We start from the raw sequence: 16725 nt of genomic DNA, 5'->3' as shown, positions 1-16725 counted from the left end.
GTTGATATGGGTTTGCACTGGATTAACTAAATTGTTTTTTAAACTGATTTACATTTCAAGGCAATCCAAGTAACTACATAGATTTCAAAGCACTTAGAGTCAAGCTTTAAATAGAAAGCTGGTTTAGCCCTAAACTATAGTCTATCTGGCAGCCCGCTGTTATTAAATCAGTGGAACTTCTGCATGTAGGCAGTGTCCACACAAACTTGCATTGGTCCAACAGTTTTGATACATCTGCATTCACCAATGAAAAATGTTTAGTCAGAACCCAGTTCTAGTGTTCTGATACTATAGTAATGAGTGCTATAGATATGTCTGTAAACAAACAAGCATCTATTCCTGGCTCTGCTATGGACTTTCTGTGCACCTTTGGGAAAGGCACTTAACAACTCTGTGCCTCAGAATAAGATTTCCTGTCTGTGAAATGGGGATAGTGCTTACTTCACTCTGCAAAGTGCTTTGAGATCTATGGATGAAAAGTGCTTGTAACAGGATGGTCTGCCCCTTTGACGGCCTGGAGCCTGCCAGCCCTGTTTACTTCTCAGGAAGAGCTGGAGAAGAGCTCAATGTGATTATAAAACCCAGAAAGTGGCCAAGTTCGTACAGGAGTGGCAGGGGAGAGATGGGCTTTGGCAGCAGGCCCTGCAGCAGGGGGATTGAAAGGAAGGTTGTGCCGTGGGATCGGTAACCCACGATGGGTGGAGGAGCTTCTTTGTTTGGATGTTTTGCCTAAGTTTTATGTTTAAAGAATAAAACTGGCATGTGTGTTTGTGGAGTTGGAATGGGGCAATAGTTGACGGAGGCCATTGGAGAGGAACCTGTGATGTGTCCCTTCCAGGCCATGATAAATGGGGTAGCATCCTGACTCAAATGATCATTCATCACAGAGCTCTCAGCAAAAATAGTTAATATACACCCTACCATGTGGCACTGAAGCACGAACACCGAGCATTATGGCAACATTTCAGTTTGTCTTTGGCGGGATGAGGCCCCCAAATAGCCTGCAATGGCAGTGTGGTCTGAACTGGCCCTTAGCAGGGATTAGAAGTGTTCATTATCAAAACAAGTCAGGTTTCTGTGTGGTTGGGACTGCTTTTTATTTTATCCAGACCAATTTGCTCAGTGGGCATGCTGTAGGTAGTCTATACTTCTTTTGCTTGTGGGACCATCCTCTGGCACTTTTGCCACTAGACTCGTATTCATTAAAGCAGTCATTTTGCTCAGAAATCATTGGAGAGAAATTCTGTTTTAGTTGGCTATAACCTTCACTCATATAAAATTAAATCAGTATATTTGCCAATAACTGTAATATGTTACTATGCAACAGTTTCCTTCGGATCATTTTAGATACATGGAATTAATTAAATCAGTACTTTTCCTTCTAGGAATGGAATTCCACTGTGGAAAAATTAAAAGCAGAAGCACTCAAGATTCTGTTTTCAGAGGACTACGCAGAAAAGGAACATCTGAAGCTTTCAAATCAGAAAATAAATCTGTTGCAAGAAGAGTTGTGCCATCGTATGGAAGAAAGGAAAACCTTGTTACAAGAGGCCAATGACTTCTTTAATGCTGCTAACATGGTTAGTTAGAGGCCAAGTCTATAATTATAATCTGATCATATGACTGCTACTTTGTTCTTGAAGTCTGGTATGCAAGGGAGTGTGCAAATTAATGGACACAATAATGGAATAGCTGATATGGGACTCAATTAAGAATTAAAGGAGGAAAATATAATTAGTGCCAATCATCATGGGTTTATAGAAAATAGATCTTGACAAACTGACTTGATTTTTTTTAATGAGATTTGGTTGATGAAGGTAACGTTGTTGTAATATACAGAGATATCTGTAGAGAATTTGACTTGGTACCACATGACATTCTGATTAAGAAACTAGAATGGTGGAAAATCAGGATGGTACAGATTGAATTGATTAAAGACTGGCTAACTGATAAGTCTCAAAATGTAATTGTAAGTGGGGAATCACCACTGAAAAGGTATGTTCCACAGGGATCAAGTTTTGGCCCTGCTGTATTTAATACTTTTATCAATAAACTGGGAGAAAATATTAAATCACTACTGATAACGTTTGCAGATTACACAAAGATTGGGAGAGTGGTAAATAATGAAAAGGACAGGTCATGGATACAGAGTGATTCGGGTTGCTTGGTAAGCTGGGTGCAAGCAGACAAATATATGTTTTATTATGGCCAAATGTAAAGTCACACATTTAGGAACAAAGAATACCGGCCATATTTACAGGATGGGGGAATCCATCCTGGGAACCAGGACCACCAGGTTCTTGTATAACGCACTGCATCAGTAGATCTCAAAGCACTTCACAGTCTTGAATGTATATCTGTACAGCATCCTGTGAGACAGGGAAGTAATTTGTCTCCATTTTACAGAGGGGAACTAAGACAAAGAGAGGCTAAGTGACTTGCCAAGGTTAGTCACACAGGAAGTCTGAGGAAGTGAAGGGAATCCATCATCATCAATTCCAAGATTCGTGCCCTAATCACTAGACCTTGACTCTGAAAAAGACTTGGGGGACATGGTGGATAATCAGCTGAACATGAGTCCCCAGTGTAATTCTTTGGCCAGAAAGGCTAATGTGATCTTCGGATGAATAAACGGGAATATCTAGTAGAAGTAGGGAAGTTACATTACTCTGTGTTTGGCAGCAGTGCGACCACTGCTGGATGCTATGTCTACTTCTTGTGTCCATAGTTCAAGAAGGATGTTGATAAATTGGAGAGGGTTCCGAGAAGAGTTATGATAATGATTGATTGATGCCTTCTAGCAAAAGGCTTATGCATGGCTGGCCCTCGCTGTTCTGCCAGCCACGTTAGACGCCCACACATGCATGCACATTCACCAGCTGAGGATAAAAAGAAGGCTGGAGTGCAGTTTGGCCAAGCACATAAATAAAATAGGTAAATAAGTACATAAATAAGCAGCTGAGCAATGTGTCACCCTCTCAGATGCTGATTTAGCATCCACTGGGACTGCCCTGATCACCTACCCTTTGGCTGGCCCTGGGTTAAAGGAACTCAGTTTGTTTATTTTAACAAAGAGAAGATTAAGGGGTCACTTGATCACAGTCTATTAGTACAGTATCTGCATGGGGAACTGAAATTTGATAATAGAGGGCTCTTCAGTCTCACAGACAAAGGTATAATAAGATCCAGTCACTGGAAGCTGAAGCTAGACATGAGGTACAAGCTGGAAATGAGGTGCAATTTTTTTAACAGAGTTCATTAACCACTTAGCAAGTGCTGTGATGGATTCTCCATCGTTGGCAATTTTTGGTGCCACTTTTGAAAACATACAGTCTCTCTCTGTGGCCCCATTTCACAGATGGAGAAAAGAGTACCTTCACAGTGGCATTGGGTCTTCATCCATTGATACTTGTTCTTGCTTAACATTCTTGGTTAAAAGGCACTATCTAAATACTAAATGTCATTTAAGAGAGAGAGTGTGTGTGTGTGTGTGTGTGTGTGTATATACACACACAAATGTGTTTATTTTAAGGTGCCCATAGATGCAACCTTTTGATAACATAGTTTTGTATTTTTTCCACAAATTGTTTACAGAAGCCTTAGAAGATGGCTATTTCCAATAACATTTATATCCACCCTGTTAAAAAAAAATCCATATAAATGCACAGTGAACTAAAAAAGGACTTTTTTGTCCATGGTTATTTATATTTTGAACACCAGGGGGTGCTATTATCACATCTGTATTTTAACCTATAACCCATTCTCTTGGTTTTCATATATATATATAAAATGCATTGAATTAAAATTAGAATTAAAATTATTAAAAACCTCCAAAACTGCTATCTCTTCTTGCACACAATGGGCCTGATCCTGCTGTCACTGAAGTAAAAGGTAAATGTCCCATTGACTTCAGTAGAAGCAGGATTGGGACCCAGTATGTAGAGGACCTGATCCTGCAAACCCTTACTCATGTAAGTAATCCTTGCTCATGCATAGTTTCATTTAAACCAATGAGATTATTCACATGAGTAAAGGCTACTTGCACAAGTGACTGTAGGACCAGACCCTAGTTCAGAAAATATTCACATGCATCACAACCCTTGGCCTTTGTGACCTTGTGTGATCAAATCTAAACCTGGATTGGCTTGAACTATTATTATTATTTTGTATTTTTTGACTGTGCTAGGTACTTCACAAACACAAGCAAAGACACAGTTGCCTATGTGTGTCTTGCTGCCTTTTCTCATACATGTGTACCCTTCCCCAGTTGTTTGTTCTTTGGTCACTTCCAGTTTGAATTTCTGCAATGGTTTTTATGTTGGGCTACCCTCTGAAGACCCCAGGAGAGGACAAGTAAGGCACAATGAGGCTGCTCATGTAGGGGGAAATCCTACAAACACTTACATGAGTATCTTTACAAACCATACTAGTCCCATTGAGTTAAATAAGTAAATGTTTGAAGGATCATACTCTTCTTTAGCTGTACTTCTGGTATGGACCATTTTACACTTGCACTTTATAGACATATATATCATTATATATAAAGCCATACATAGTATGGTTCTAGCTAGTATGGTTCTGGAGAACATCTCTTTTCCTATGTATCATCCCAACATTTAAAATCATCTAGGTCATTCTAGCTACAAGTCTCCTGATTTGATATCTGGGAGGGGATTGGAGGCAAGGTGCTCTCAGTTGTGGAGGCTGTGTTCTGGAATTCACTCCTCCTTGTGGTCCAGTGAAGCCCAGTTTTGTTATTCTTCAGGATGTGTTGCAAAACTTAGCTATTCCAGTTCAGCTTTTTATCTGAGGATGGCAGCTTGAATGAGAGGAATTTTATTTTTGTATTTTAGTTGATGTTTTTGTCAGGTTTGTGCGTGTTGTAAGTTATGATTTAGTATTGATTGTACACACTCCCAGAGACTCTCATGGATGTAATTAAAAATAAACAAATAGATGTACATGTTGCTTTATTTAAAAAAACATAGTTAATGAAATCCCCGCTCCTATTTCAGTATTGTAATTAGTCGTGACTAAACAGATACAGAGAAACAATTGGAACAAGCCCTAGAGCTTTCCTGAGAGCAAAAAGACTGGGAAGAGCCAGATGGCAGTAGACCAAGGCAGAGGATGTGTCCAGGGAATATCTTCCTTTATAGTCAAAAGATCTTGATGCAGGGAGGGCAGCTAGGAAAGACAGAGGCAGGATCAGGGAAGAACTAAGATGGATCAAAGAATTTAAAAAAATAAAATACAGTTTTTAATATGAGTGACTCAAAGTGAATCTGAAGCACCAGATACTTAAATGAACAGTGACCATGAAGTGGAGAGGTTAGGGGGTGTAAAGACATACACAGGTCCTCACATTTGGATTCCCTTCTGTACGACATTTGGATTTTTTCATATTTGTTTTCCAAAAAGCCAAAAATGGCTCTAGAGACAGGAGTGTTATCCATGCTCACAGATATCTTGCCCATATTGTTGTTTGCAGACATTGATTTTAATTACATTTTGTAAATCTCTTGTCATTTTTGCTAATTTTGTTGTTGTTTTTCCACATTAATCTTTCACACTGAAATGAATGAATATAGTGAATGAACAGAAGGTTGGGGATGGGTGCGTGGCTTGTCATATGTGCAGTGGTTGGGAGAATGGCCTGCCTTTGTGAAAAGTAAATGATGCTGCAAGAGTTAACAGTGATAGAGCTGTATTCATAATGTGCATTGTGTTATGCAATTTTTCCATGCAACTATTCTTAACTAAAAAGAAAAGATATGTACCTATCTCATTCTCTGTTTCACTGGTCAACAGGAGTACATGCAACAATTCTGTCATTCCATGAAGTGTAGTTACGGTGAAATGTGTGCTACTGCAGAGATCCTGAGGTCCAGGGCTCCAGGCAGGCTAGAGGTGGCAACAGTATCTGGCTAATGGGGCTCAGGATGTATCCAGACTTCATTGCAGGAGGGCTTAGACAGAATCGAACCCATTTCAGGTCACCTACATCGATGGGGACTCCTAGACAATACTGCTTGTTTTTAATTCCCTGAGGAGTAGGATTCAGATTGGCTGACTCCCACCTACCTCTGTCTTGGCGTGAGATAGAAAAAAAAATTGTTCCCCCATGGGCTCCACAGAAGTATGAGGTGCATTGAACTTGCCCATGGCCATGAAAAAAATGATTGCTGGAGGTAATGAAGAGGTCAGATCATTTGGTAGTAACATGAGACTTTGGTTACTGGGTCATGAATGGGTTGCTCAGAAGAAATTAAACCGGAGAGTAAATCTTGGGCATTGCTCCAGGGAGAAAAGTGTGTCACAGGATGACAGTTCTTCAGTTTTGACGTATCCTTGATGTCAGGTGCTTGAACTCAGCATGATGGAGCAGTGAAATTACGGTTGAGTCATACTAGCAGATGGATCTCACTGGATCCAAGCAGAGTATACTGAAGTATACTGGTGAGACAGAGGAGATCCTGCCGAGAAAGCCTTAGGAACAGCCAAGCTTTGAGGAGAAAGCTCAGGCTGAGGTTTATACTCTGCTTTTGTTGTTAATAATAAAGCCTAACCTTAGGAAGGGGATAAGTTACAACTATGTATAGTGTGCGTATACCCTCTTCAAAGGCAGGGTGGAAACTCCATCTGCTTATTTAGTCCTAACCTTGTCAATAATTGCTGCTTACCGTATAGGATAAAAACCTCCAAAGGCTTGGACCAAGTTATAGCTGAGCTTTGCTGAGAAATCTTGTGCTGTGCATAAACCTGTCAGAATGAGCAAGTTCCACAAATGAGAACTGTCCACCCCGAAAACCCCACCTGAACGCCTTTTGGCTGCTTATAGAATCTTTCAGAAACCTTCACCGCTAGCAACCTGTGGCACTATGTGGTACTCAAGAACTTCTAAAACTAAGCAAAGGTTGTTCATAGATTGGATTATTCCATTCTGGGTATTTTGAGAGGATTATATACAGTTAGCAATTTAGGACTCAATTTTGCATAAGGATCTGTTCATAAGGATTCCTGTAAAGTCCCACTTACTTCACCTGGGCTCTTCCCAGGCACACTGACTTGCACTAGCGGGTCCTGAAGCAAGATTGGGAACTTATTTTGGATTTTTTTACATGCATATCTTTCTACTAGTTACTTCAAGTGCACGGATGGTTGGTTTGTTTGATGATAGACTACTGTATGACAGCTCCCTTTAATTTATTTTTAGTCATCATAGTCAATGCAGTCATTGTGTCTACAGTGGTGTAACCTGATTATTTTCTCTCCATCTATGTTGCTTGCAGGTAAAATAAGCATTGGAATTACTCCAGTAACAAAGGGCAGTATAAACAGATCTTGAATGGTTTTCCTAAGTGGTTATACATTTTCACGGCTGATATTGTCTCTGATTCTGCCGTACAGCAGGCTATTATTAACTCTGTTTCTTTTAGTTAAAATCCAGGAAAGTGAAACATTTGTCCTTTGGATGATTGTCTCTGGTTCTACAAACACTAGTTTGGGAGATCTCAGTTTTTACTGTGTGACAGAGATAATAGACCATATTTAGTTTTTCTCCCTCTTTTCTTTTTCTGTTTGTGTGGGCATGTGTATTATAGGCACGGCTGGTAGCGTCACCTATTATTAAGGTTACTGGACACTTCCCATTATAGGATGCTCTTTTCAGTTGCTTATAACACCTGTTTGGGCTGAAATTTTAGGTGCCAGGTATCTGCTTTTTTTTTAATTATTATTTCATCCAAACAGTTCCACCATTTCCAAGAATAAAAATGCTAGGGAAGAATAAGTTGTTTTGCCCAGATTAAAAACATATTGTATTCGAAAAGTTCGAGTGACCCCATGCGCTGGAGCAGGGATTTCAGTTTGGGCAGGGGGGTGGCCTTTGTGGCAAGGATTTCCCTTTCTATTTGTGAAAATCTACACAAGTTTTGCCAATTTATAAGCTGTTGAAAAATCACACTTTACACATGCTCAGTCGAAACATTTTAGATTATAACAGCTACATTTCTTGAAATGCTACAGAAATGATAAGTACTCTCAGAAATCAGGCCCGACATGTTTCTCCTTGGGCGCTCCAAATTAGAGGAAACATTTGGCTTTAATCTCTCTGTGTCTCAGTTCCCCAAGTGTAAAATATTTGTGCAAATCTCTGACAACATTCAGAACAAAACTGTCGGGTAGACAGATTTCTGTTATACAACTGATCTGAGCATACTCTAGGGAATCATATTTAGGTCCACATTTCAAATGTCCACATGGACCTGAAGAAGAGCTCTATGTAGCTTGAAAGTTTGTCAGTTTCACCAACAGAAGTTGGTCCGAAAAAAGATATTGCCTCACCACCATGTCTCTCTAATATCCTGGGACCAACATGGCTACAACAACTGCAAATTACCTGAAGGTTGTCATATGCGTTTAGACTCTGGATATTTCATGTTTGTATTTTTCCTCTGCACTTCTCCAGGCCTGTATAGCACAATACATTTGCATCCACCAGCTGAGGTGGGAAGAGGATAAAAAGTAATACAGCAGTTCTCACTAACCAAAACAGCTTCTGTATCTTCTCTTGAGCACAAAGCATCATGGGACCCGGGTTTTTATTCTTATCTTTGCCACTAACATTTATGGGAGTCACTTAAACAGTCCGTGCCTCATTCTTCCTATCTCAAAAATAGGGATAAAATGTTACACATCTCCTAGGGGCTTGCAAGGGTTAATTAATGTTTGTTAAGCTCTATGAAGTCCTTTGATTAAAGGAGCTAGAGGAATATGTGAATTATTACTAATCTAACTGTTTAACGTTAATGCTAATGTTTGAAAAGAGACTGCAATGGACACAAGAGGTTGCTTTTGCGCAGTTAATTTAAAGGATTTGCAAAGCTCTTGAAACCACAGCAGAATAGGAAGGGTATAGGAACAATAGGAACAATCAGCCCAAATAATGTGAGTGAACCATGGCTTCCCACTTGTGACTGACACTGAACATGGGATAAATATGAATCTCTATATAGCAGCCATAACTTGATCTAGTTAATGAGATGGAGTTGGCAATGCAGACAGCGCAACCCTTTGGGATTCTCTGACAGCCTGGATGAGTCAGACTGAGGGACCCTTACAGCACTCAAATCTGGCTAGTAAGGGAGCTGCAGAGACCACTGATTTTTCAGCTGGTCCTCTTTCAAAAAAGTCACCCACCCCACTGCCATTCTGTTCAAATTCCAACTTGAGAAATATAACATGCTAGTGATAATATATATTCTTTACTTTATATTTCCCCCATTGATCTTTACCAAGAAACAAATATATCAGCTGATTAGTTATACAGGGTCTCAATACTTACATAAAATCTGATGTTGAGAGGCCTTTTCCTTCTGCCTTTTTAACTACCTATGGTTGTTCTGGAGTGCTGTATACCTTTCCTTTTGGTCTCTAAATGTAATCTCTTTAATACGGTCTTCAAGAATAAAATTCCTTATGTAAAGCCTGTTACAAACACTAAGCAAATCCCATTGATTCCTGGGCCCATACCAGGTGCTCAGTTCTGCAGAAGAATCTTGAATATGTCTTTAGAGTGCCCAAACTGTGCTTAATTATTGCTTTGAGCTAGTGGCAAATGAACTTCTTTGTAGTGAAGCACAGGTGAAAAGGATTTCACATTTTAGGACAAGGGGCCTCCTGAGTACCTACTCTCACTTCCTTCAGATGGGGCAAGAGGTTATTGAATTGTTTATTCATAGCGAGTTTTCTTAATTAAATCATGGTAACTTCAACTTATTAGTGTTGAATGGTTCATTCCGCAAAGAAAATTGTCGAAAAGAGGCAGTAAAACAGTGTTTGTTCAATTGCAATCTTTCCTGTTGCGCTCCTTTTGATGAAGGTTCCAACCGTCTATAAGAGTGAGTTCCTGTAGCTCTGTATTCCTTCACCTCAGTCAGTTTGCATGACATCTCCAGGTATACATTGTCCTGCTAATCAGAGTTAAACAAGATAAACCCTTAATAAATCTCTTAAGGTTTATTATAATACCTCAATACTGCATTAAAATAATTTTCAGTAAGAAAATTAACTCAATTTCATGGCAGTGCCTATACAAAATTTTATCTCACCAACTGAAGCTTAAGGATTGATTATGGCATCTCCTTGCACAGCAGTGCTGAGGATGAAGGACTGTTTCTGACCACCTTGTTGGTGCTTGCTTTGTGCCTAAGCTGCTTCTGTTACTGTGGGTTTCTTCTGATGCTGTGAATTTATCTTCTGTTTTGCATTTAGTGTTTTCCATTCTTCATTATGGAATGAGCTGCTTTTTTTGTTCCCTCTCATTTGTCTTTCCAAGACTGCCTCAGTTTCAAGAACTTTTTGTCCACTATTTTCCTCAACTTCAGTGATGATGGAGAGCTTATCTCTTAGGTGTTTGGGTGAATTCAAGTATCAGGGCTTGTCATTTCTCTATTGACTCAGCACCTTATGAACTGGTCTCAGTTGCTTCTTTAGTTCATGCATGATATGCTGTAGCAGTCTGGCTGAGATAGCTCTTAGAAATCTCTGTGAAGTTTTATTTTTAAAAATTTTATTCAGTACATTGTTTTTATGTCATTCCACTTCCATAAATGTTTTAAGAATCTTTGCAGAGCTCTTTCAAACAAGTAAAACATTACCCTGTATCAAAGTCTATTTGCTTTAAGATATTGCACTTTGAAGTCTACATATTTTAAAATAATGTTTTTAAAAGTAGTTTCTTTTATTAAACAATCCTTCAGGAATTGTCTTGCTTCTTTCTAAAACCTTGAATCAGCAGCATTCTTCAGCCAGTTAAAGCCAATGGGACTGTTCCCCTGTATAAAGCTAAGTATGTGTGTGTTTGCAGGATCAGGGCCTTAGTTTGGTGAGCATTGTATAAACATGCAATTTAGTTAGTTAATTTTCCTTTTAACAAATATACACCTCTCCATTCCCATTATATTATTCTTTTTCCTTTTGTGCACATGTTAAATGGGAAATTAATTCTGTTGGAAGTTCTCCACCTGAGAAACACAATAGAAGAGATCATAATAGACCTAATACACTGTTTTTGAATATTTTGAACATAATGGTGTTGCACAGCAAACAAAATTTGCCAGCAAAAATTGAGAACAGTGGGAATACTCACTGTATTAGTCTGGGAACATAATGTAGTAACTGAGAACAGAATTTGACCTGTATAGTCTGTATTATTGATTATAATGGATGAACTGAAAGAACGTTAAGATCCCAGTCTAAATTTACAGGACTTGGAGAAAAAAATCAGATCTCTCTGCTTGATACATTAGATATAAAATCCTATAAAAAGGAAAACAGCATGGAATGCTGCAACACTATTTATAGTCAAAAAGAAAAGGAGTACTTGTGGCACCTTAGAGACTAACCAATTTATTTTAGCATGAGCTTTCGTGAGCTACAGCTCACTTCATCAGATACATACCGTGGAAACTGCAGCAGACTTTATATATACACAGAGAATATGAAACAATACCTCCTCCCACCCCACTGTCCTGCTGGTAATAGCTTATCTAAAGTAATCGTCAGGTTAGGCCATTTCCAGCACAAATCCAGGTTTTCTCACCCTCCACCCCCCCACACAAATTCACTCTCCTGCTGGTGATAGCCCATCCAAAGTGACAACTCTTTACACAATGTGCATGATAATGAAGTTAGGCCATTTCCTGCACAAATCCAGGTTCTCTCACTCCCTCACCCCCCTCCTATCCAACTATACTCTCAGCCCAGCAGAAGCAGCTGTTCTATCTCGGGGCCTCTCCTTCTGCCCCTCCACCCCCATGAACATGATACAGTTCTGTGGTGACCTAGAATCCTATTTTCGACGTCTCCGACTCAAGGAATATTTCCAAAATACCTCTGAACAACATACTAATCCACAGAGGTCTCCCTACCAACACTACAGAAAGAAGGATTCTAGGTGGACTCCTCCTGAAGGTCGAAACAGCAGACTGGACTTCTACATAGAGTGCTTCCGCCGACGTGCACGGGCTGAAATTGTGGAAAAGCAGCATCACTTGCCCCATAACCTCAGCCATGCGGAACGCAATGCCATCCACAGCCTCAGAAACAACTCTGACATCATAATCAAAAAGGCTGACAAAGGAGGTGCTGTTGTCATCATGAATAGGTCGGAATATGAACAAGAGGCTGCTCGGCAGCTCTCCAACACGAGTTTCTACAAGCCATTACCCTATGATCCCACTGAGAGTTACCAAAAGCAACTACAGCATATGCTCAAGAAACTTCCTGAAAAAGCACAAGATCAAATCCGCACAGACACACCCCTGGAACCCCGACCTGGGATATTCTATCTACTACCCAAGATCCATAAACCTGGAACTCCTGGGCGCCCCATCATTTCAGGCATTGGCACCCTGACAGCAGGATTGTCTGGCTATGTAGACTCCCTCCTCAGGCCCCACGCTACCAGCACTCCCAGCTACCTTCGAGACACCACTGACTTCCTGAGGAAACTTCAATCCATCGGTGATCTTCCTGATAACACCATCCTGGCCACTATGGATGTAGAAGCCCTCTACACCAACATTCCACACAAAGATGGACTACAAGCCGTCAGGAACACTATCCCCGATAATGTCACGGCTAACCTGGTGGCTGAACTTTGTGACTTTGTCCTTACCCATAACTATTTCACATTTGGGGACAATGTATACCTTCAGATCAGCGGCACTGCTATGGGTACCCGCATGGCCCCACAGTATGCCAACATTTTTATGGCTGATTTAGAACAACGCTTCCTCAGCTCTCGTCCCCTAAAGCCCCTACTCTACTTGCGCTATATTGATGACATCTTCATCATCTGGACCCATGGAAAAGAAGCCCTTGAGGAATTCCACCATGATTTCAACAATTTCCATCCCACCATCAACCTCAGCCTGGTCCAGTCCACACAAGAGATCCACTTCCTGGACACTACAGTGCTAATAAACAATGGTCACATAAACACCACCCTATACCGGAAACCTACTGACCGCTATTCCTACCTGCATGCCTCCAGCTTTCACCCTGACCACACCACACGATCCATCGTCTACAGCCAAGCTCTGCGATACAACCGCATTTGCTCCAACCCCTCAGACAGAGACAAACACCTACAAGATCTCTGTCAAGCTTTCTTACAACTACAATACCCACCTGCGGAAGTAAAGAAACAGATTGATAGAGCCAGAAGAGTTCCCAGAAGTTACCTACTGCAGGACAGGCCTAACAAAGAAAATAACAGAACGCCACTAGCCATCACCTTCAGCCCCCAACTAAAACCCCTCCAACGCATTATTAAGGATCTACAACCTATCCTAAAGGATGACCCAACACTCTCACAAATCTTGGGAGACAGGCCAGTCCTTGCCTACAGACAGCCCCGCAACCTGAAGCAAATACTCACCAACAACCACATACCACACAACAGAACCACTAACCCAGGAACTTATCCTTGCAACAAAGCCCGTTGCCAATTGTGCCCACATATCTATTCAGGGGACACCATCACAGGGCCTAATAACATCAGCCACACTATCAGAGGCTCGTTCACCTGCACATCCACCAATGTGATTTATGCCATCATGTGCCAGCAATGCCCCTCTGCCATGTACATTGGTCAAACTGGACAGTCTCTACGTAAAAGAATAAATGGACACAAATCAGATGTCAAGAATTATAACATTCATAAACCAGTCGGAGAACACTTCAATCTCTCTGGTCACGCAATCACAGACATGAAGGTCGCTATCTTAAAACAAAAAAACTTCAAATCCAGACTCCAGCGAGAAACTGCTGAATTGGAATTCATTTGCAAATTGGATACTATTAATTTAGGCTTAAATAGAGACTGGGAGTGGCTAAGTCATTATGCAAGGTAGCCTATTTCCTCTTGTTTTTTCCTCCCCCCCCGCCCCCCCAGATGTTCTGGTTTAACTTGGATTTAAACTTGGAGAGTGGTCAGTTTGGACGAGCTATTACCAGCAGGAGAGTGAGTCTGTGTGTGTATGGGGGTGGGTTTTTGGAGGGGGGTGAGGGAGTGAGAGAACCTGGATTTGTGCAGGAAATGGCCTAACTTCATTATCATGCACATTGTGTAAAGAGTTGTCACTTTGGATGGGCTATCACCAGCAGGAGAGTGAATTTGTGTGGGGGGGTGGAGGGTGAGAAAACCTGGATTTATGCTGGAAATGGCCTAACCTGACGATTACTTTAGATAAGCTATTACCAGCAGGACAGTGGGGTGGGAGGAGGTATTGTTTCATATTCTCTGTGTATATATAAAGTCTGCTGCAGTTTCCACGGTATGTATCTGATGAAGTGAGCTGTAGCTCACGAAAGCTCATGCTAAAATAAATTGGTTAGTCTCTAAGGTGCCACAAGTACTCCTTTTCTTTTTGCGAATACAGACTAACACGGCTGTTACTCTGAAACCTGTCACTATTTATAGTCAGTTTTCAGAATCATTATTTCAGATAAAAGGGGACAGGATTTGGTTAGAGCTGGTCAGGAATTTTCTGGAAAATGGTATTTGCGGGGAATATACCAGTTTCAACAAAACTTTCATCAGGAAAATTTTCTCAGATTGAGGATGGAATTTCTGATCAAAACCAAAAAGAGAGAGACCCAGCTAAGAATAACCAATAGCCCAGTGGTTAGGGCCCTCACCTGGGGGATAGAGGTTTGAGCCTATAGCCTGAATCAGGCAGTGGGTCTCTCTCAATCTATCCTTTTGAAGCTGTTCTGCTTTGTATAGCTAATTCAATGTTCACTGGAGCATGGAGTTGAAGCTGCATCACCCAGATCCCATTAGTGATTGCCCTCACCACTGGGCTATAGCGTAAGTCTTTTTCTCACTAGCCCAATGCATATTTAATTATGCAAAGGGCACCAACAGAGGAGACTGAGACTGACTAGAATCTGGTGGTTAGGGCACTGAACTGGTATGTGGGAGGATGACAGAGTAGGGATTTGAACCCGGGCCTCCCACATGCCAGATGAATGTCCTAAACACCAGCTATTGTCTCTCACTGTCTGTTGTTGGAGTTGTTCACTTTATATAAATAATGAAACATTCATCACACCAGAGAAAGAGACTGAGTAAATAGCCCAGTGTTTAGGCACTCATGTAGGAGACTAGGCCTGTTTCAGACCAGGGACTGGAACCTGGGTGTCTGACATCTCAGCTATTGGTTATTCTAGGGGTGCACGCTCTCATTTTTAACATTAAAAAGAAGAAATGTCTTGCTTTTATCCCACTGTGGAAAAGGAAAATGTTTGAAATCTCAAATATTTTCACAGGATGGAAAAAGTGTTTCCCACCCAGCTTTAAATTTGGTCTTTACATGTGGAACTTAGTTAACGATTCTGTTGCTAATGAATTTGCTAGAACAGAGTTTAGATCTTAGACTGATACTTGCATTGATTCTGCAGTGCTAACATAAGTAAAAAGTAGTAAAAACTTAGTTTTGCTACTAAAGGCAGCTTATGACTCAATACACAATGCAATAACATCTCTTGGGTAAACATAAGGTCTCTTGGATCACTTTCTGTAGTACTGCACTAAGCGTTTTCTTCATAATGGTCACTACAACCTAATCCTGGGATCATGTCCTCGGTCCTAGTGTTAGAGCAATTACACTTTTTTCTGCTTTGTTAACTGAGTTTCTTCTGAGGCTGCGCAACTATAAAATATCTACTAGCAGAGACTATTTCCCTGGTACACTAAAGCCAATTATGGGCATTTTGGACTTGGCACATTTCTATTTATCTAATAATATTTGGGCATTAACGTAATCTTTTCTTGCCTGTGTCTGCTGTCTTTAAGTCATTGTGCCCCATTTGCTCCTTGTTTGTGGAATAGAAACATCTACTTGTGTAATGGGAAAATAGAGAATATGAATAATAATACCAACTTCCTGATATGGAAAATGTATGTTTCCCTTGTTTCTCAAAATAAGAGTTTAGTTGGACTTAACTCTTGTCTATACCCTGGATGAATTTTAAACACAAAAACCATAGGATTTGTAATAAATTTGGGTCTATGTTTCATACACTTTTTGATGAGTGTGCCAAAGGTCCAGTAATACCTGGGGTTCTAAAATATTTTCATCTGTATTGCTCAAGCCACTTTGGCTGAGGCTTAGAATCACACTGGTCTGATTATTTCTAGAAAACGAATTCTGTTTTTAAACTCAAAATCTGATGCTGCTCTCATGTACTCCCACATAACTCTGTAGACTTCAGCAGGGTTACACCTGTGTATTCCTTTGTATACTCTAAATGAGATCAGAATCAGGCCCTAAATTAAGTTAGTGATGATCATTTTTGAGAAAATATTGTGTCCATCTAATATATTTGCTTTGTACCAAATAAATGGATATTATACATAGAAATACTGAAAAAGGTTGTGTTTCATTTGGCAGGCATTTGACGTTCTTGGAGGTACTGAAGCTTACCTTAAGCTCCTTAACTCAGAGGGTTTAAGTTTGCCTATCTTAGCAGCGAAGCATGAGGAATTACAGGACGAAATTAAAGACTGCGCAGTTGATGCTTTGCAGAAGGGAAAAGCCTTAGTTAGTAAAGGAGATTCCCACAGGTGAGTAAAGAGTGCTCTATTTCTCTGTATTTTCCAGCTGTTTCACATCTTCCATTAACCTGATCGAGGATAAAAACTCATTGAGG

The 16725-nt window shown here is 40.4% G+C and overlaps 1 protein-coding gene across 1 annotated transcript in view; it reads left to right on the top strand.

Annotated features, from left to right (window-relative positions):
* Nucleotides 1-16725, top strand: part of CCDC141 (coiled-coil domain containing 141) — a 141765-nt gene that overhangs the window by 70712 nt on the left and 54328 nt on the right. The window contains exons 7-8 of the mRNA XM_077830395.1: nucleotides 1386-1580; nucleotides 16467-16639. Coding sequence (XP_077686521.1) covers nucleotides 1386-1580; nucleotides 16467-16639 — 368 coding nt within the window. The remainder of the gene's footprint in view (nucleotides 1-1385; nucleotides 1581-16466; nucleotides 16640-16725) is intronic.

The sequence above is a fragment of the Eretmochelys imbricata genome, chromosome 11 (assembly GCF_965152235.1).
Source record: "Eretmochelys imbricata isolate rEreImb1 chromosome 11, rEreImb1.hap1, whole genome shotgun sequence".
Lineage (NCBI taxonomy): Eukaryota > Metazoa > Chordata > Testudines > Cheloniidae > Eretmochelys > Eretmochelys imbricata.
This window is presented reverse-complemented; position numbering and strand designations above follow the sequence as displayed.